Raw genomic sequence first — 3,473 nt, forward strand, 5'->3', positions numbered from 1 at the left:
CCCAGGTAAACCCTGGCTCAGCAGCTGCTGTTCCATTCCCTCCCTGACAAAGGGACACAGACCTTGTTGGGGTTTCCAGGTTTGTTGGGGTTGTTTTTCCCCCCGCACAACTGCGGGGTTAAAGCGTGTTCCTCTCCTCTCCCCACTTCCAAGGACCTCGGCTCCTTTTCCAACCTCACCAGCAGCATCAGTCCCTGCAGGCTGGGCTCCCTCCCCTCCTTCCCAGGGTTTTTCCCCGGGGTATTCCCAGCAGGAATGGTTCAGGATCAGGCCGATCCAGCCGGGGAATCGCGGCGCAGCTCCCGTGGCGAGTCGCTCATCCCGCCGGGCCGGGTGGGGTCACAGGGGGGTGTGGGTGGCTACAGGGCACCCCGGCCCCGCTCGCTGGCCCTGGCAGATGACACTGGGATCGCTGGTGTCCCCCGGGATGGCACGGGCGTGGTTCCAGCCCCGCTGGCCGGGAGCAGCTTCCAGTGTCATAGGATGATGCAGCATCTGCAGAAGCGCTGTCGGCTGCCGCCCACCGAGGGCGGGGGGGTCACCGGGGCGAAGTAGGCGTGGACTTTGATGTTGGGCAGGTGGGTCTGGAAGGGGAAACACAGGGAACGAGTCAGGGACACGCCCGGAGCTCCTGGGGAACAGCCACGGGTGACAGGGTGACACGGTGGGGGCACCTGGGGACAGGGAATGAGGCTCCTCCCGCCCCGGTAATTGGGAAGTTGTGGGGAACTGGTGGGATCCTCGTCCTTGGAGGTGTCCAAGGCCAGGCTGGATGGGGCTTGGAATGAGCTGGGATAGTGGAAGGTCCCTGCCCACAGCAGGGGTGGGACTGGAGGGGCTTTCCCAACCCAAACCACCCAAAGACTCCATAATTTTATGGTGTAACTACAGATCCATATTCTGTTTGCAGACAAAATGTTGTTTACACCTGGAGAAATGAACTTGAGAGGGGATCCTGGGAAGGAACTCCTCCCTGGGAGGGTGAGCAGGGCTGGCACAGGGTGCCCAGAGCAGCTGGGGCAGTGTCCCAGCCTGGAGCAACCCATGGAAAACATCCAACCCAAACCATTTCAGGGCTCCATGAGCCCAAATCCATCACTGATGGTTCTCACTGCCCTTCTGAGCAGGAGCAGCAGGCCATGATGATGATGATGATGATGATGATGATGATGACGATGATGACAATGATGATGACAATGATGATGATGATGATGATGATGATGATGATGGGGACTCAGCTCAGCCCTCCCTATGGACAAACCCCCCGATCCCAGCGCTCCCCTGTCCCTGCTCACCCTGAGTCTCTTGATGCCGGCCCGTGTGATCTGCTGGCAGTCGTACAGTTCTATCCTCTCCAGGCTGTGGCAGCTCTTGAGGTGCTCCAGGGAGGCGTCAGTGATCAGGGGGCAGTTGTCCAGCTCGATCACCTCCAGGCGGTCGTGGGCGCAGGCGCCGTTCCCCAGGTGACGGATCCCGTCGTCCGTGATCAGCTCGCAGTGGGATAAACTCTGTCCCCCCAAACAGAGGGGTTAAACCCAGCTCCTGACACCCCAAAACCAGCCAGGAGCTCGCTGGGGATGTGAGAGGGTGGTCTGTGCTTGGTGGGTCTGGGCTGGCCTGTGCTGGCTCCTTGCACTAGAGCCACTGGGCTCCGTGGGTTTCTGAGGACTGATGTGCTTCCAAAGGGAAAACTTCCAGCTGGAGCAGGAGAATTCCTCCCTGGGAGGGTGGGGAGGGCCTGGAAAAGGGTGCCCAGAGCAGCTGGGGCTGCCCCTGCATCCCTGGCAGTGTCCCAGCCTGGAGTAACCCATGGAAAACATCCAACCTGAACCATTTCAGGTCTCCACGAGCCCAAATCCATCGCTGATGGATGTGAGGGGTTTGGAGCAGCCTGGGACAGTGGGAAATGTCCCTGCCATGGGAACAGGATCATCCTGAGGGTCCCTGCCTTCCCCAGGGGGAGGGATGAGACCCCAGGGGGGCACAGAGATCCCAGCACACCTGAGCTATCCAAGATCCCACCTCTGGGACACCTCTGGCCTCTCCCACCGTGGGAAGAGCCCTGGCTCTGGCTCCCAGAAGCAGCAGGATCACAACAGCCTCTCCTCAGGGTGGATTTTTGGGGGATTCAGCTGGAAAGTCCTCAAGGAGGAAGCAGGGGCTGAGCCAGGAGCTGGAAATGGTTTTCCTGAGGGATGACTGCTCTGGAGAACCCCCATTCCCACATTCCCAAACTGCCAGGACAGGATCCCTCACAGCACAAACCCAGGGCTGACAGAGACCAAATTCCCAGAGATTCATTCAGCCCCAAAGGAATGTGGCTTCCCAGAGCCACTGAGCATTCCAGCTCCTTCCTCTCCCACAGATGGACAGACAGCAGATCCCACTGGGAATTCTGCTCCCAGGAGAATCCCCACAACCCTTTTCCTGCCTGGTGTGGGATTTCTGTGAGCAGCAGGACAGAGAAAAGAGGCTCCTCAGGGTCAGGTTTCCAGCAGAATTCTTCCAACTTTTCAGGGAGTGATTAAAATCCCTTTGTTTGGAGACAGGAAATGCTGGGAATGTCCCTTGGAATACTCACCAGGACCTGCAGCCGTGGACAGTGTATGGAAAGCTGGATTAGTGTGCTGTCTGTTATCTGGAAAAGAAGGAAAAACCCTTTCCAGTTGGTGCTGGGGCACAAGGACAAACTGCAAAACTGCAGGGTTTTCCCTAATCCGTGAGATTTCCCCACTCAGGAATCCATCTCCTCGTGGAAATCTGCCCTTGGAGAACTGGGATGCAGAGGCATCACTGGATTGTTTTTAAATTCCTGCAATCAGCTCCCCAGCGTGTCCCAGATGTGCCTCTGGAAGGACAAGGAGGGCTCAGATTCCCTCCCAACTGCCCATGGATTTATATTCCTGCTTTTCTGCAGGAGAGGAATCCCACACAAAGATTCCCAATCCCAAATTCCCAGGTGGATTTGTGCCCTGGCTCAGCTTCACTTCTTCCTTTTTGGGGTTAATTCCCAATCCCCTCCTGCCTGGGCTGATCCATCTTCACCTCCCCAATTTCTGCCCAGGAAATTCAGGATCCACAATCCCATTTTCCCTTCGTCTCAGCCTCCATTTCCAATCTTCCCTGGGGCTTGGAGGTTTTTCCCAAGGAATTTTGAGTCAATTCCACCCCTTTCCCTGTAAATACTTCAGGACATTTTGGTTTCAATCCCCTCAAATCATTGCTGTTCCACAATTTTCCCCGTGGTTTTCCAAACCAGGGGAAAATCCCTTTATTTTTAGCAAGATGAGTTTTTTCTCTGGGATTTTCCCTCAAAAATCTGGGATTTTCTCTCACAAATCCATTATTTGACCTACCAGGTCCCACTATTAAATATCTATTATTTATAAGAATATATAAAAATATTTTATATCATATATAAAATATATAAAATATATAAAGTAATATATAATTTATATATATAAATATATATA

At 54.7% G+C, this 3,473-nt stretch overlaps 1 protein-coding gene across 1 annotated transcript in view; it reads right to left on the reverse strand.

Annotated features, from left to right (window-relative positions):
* Positions 1–11: 11 nt before the first annotated feature.
* FBXL20 (F-box and leucine rich repeat protein 20) overlaps positions 12–3,473 on the reverse strand; it is a 39,076-nt gene continuing 35,614 nt past the window's right edge. Inside the window, exons 12-14 of the mRNA XM_033520009.1 lie at positions 2,582–2,733; positions 1,296–1,508; positions 12–584 (exon numbers count right to left, since the gene is read on the reverse strand). Of these exons, the coding sequence (XP_033375900.1) occupies positions 477–584; positions 1,296–1,508; positions 2,582–2,733 (473 nt within the window). The 3' untranslated portion in view covers positions 12–476. The remainder of the gene's footprint in view (positions 585–1,295; positions 1,509–2,581; positions 2,734–3,473) is intronic.

Source organism: Parus major, chromosome 27, assembly GCF_001522545.3.
Source record: "Parus major isolate Abel chromosome 27, Parus_major1.1, whole genome shotgun sequence".
NCBI classification, from domain to species: Eukaryota; Metazoa; Chordata; class Aves; order Passeriformes; family Paridae; genus Parus; species Parus major.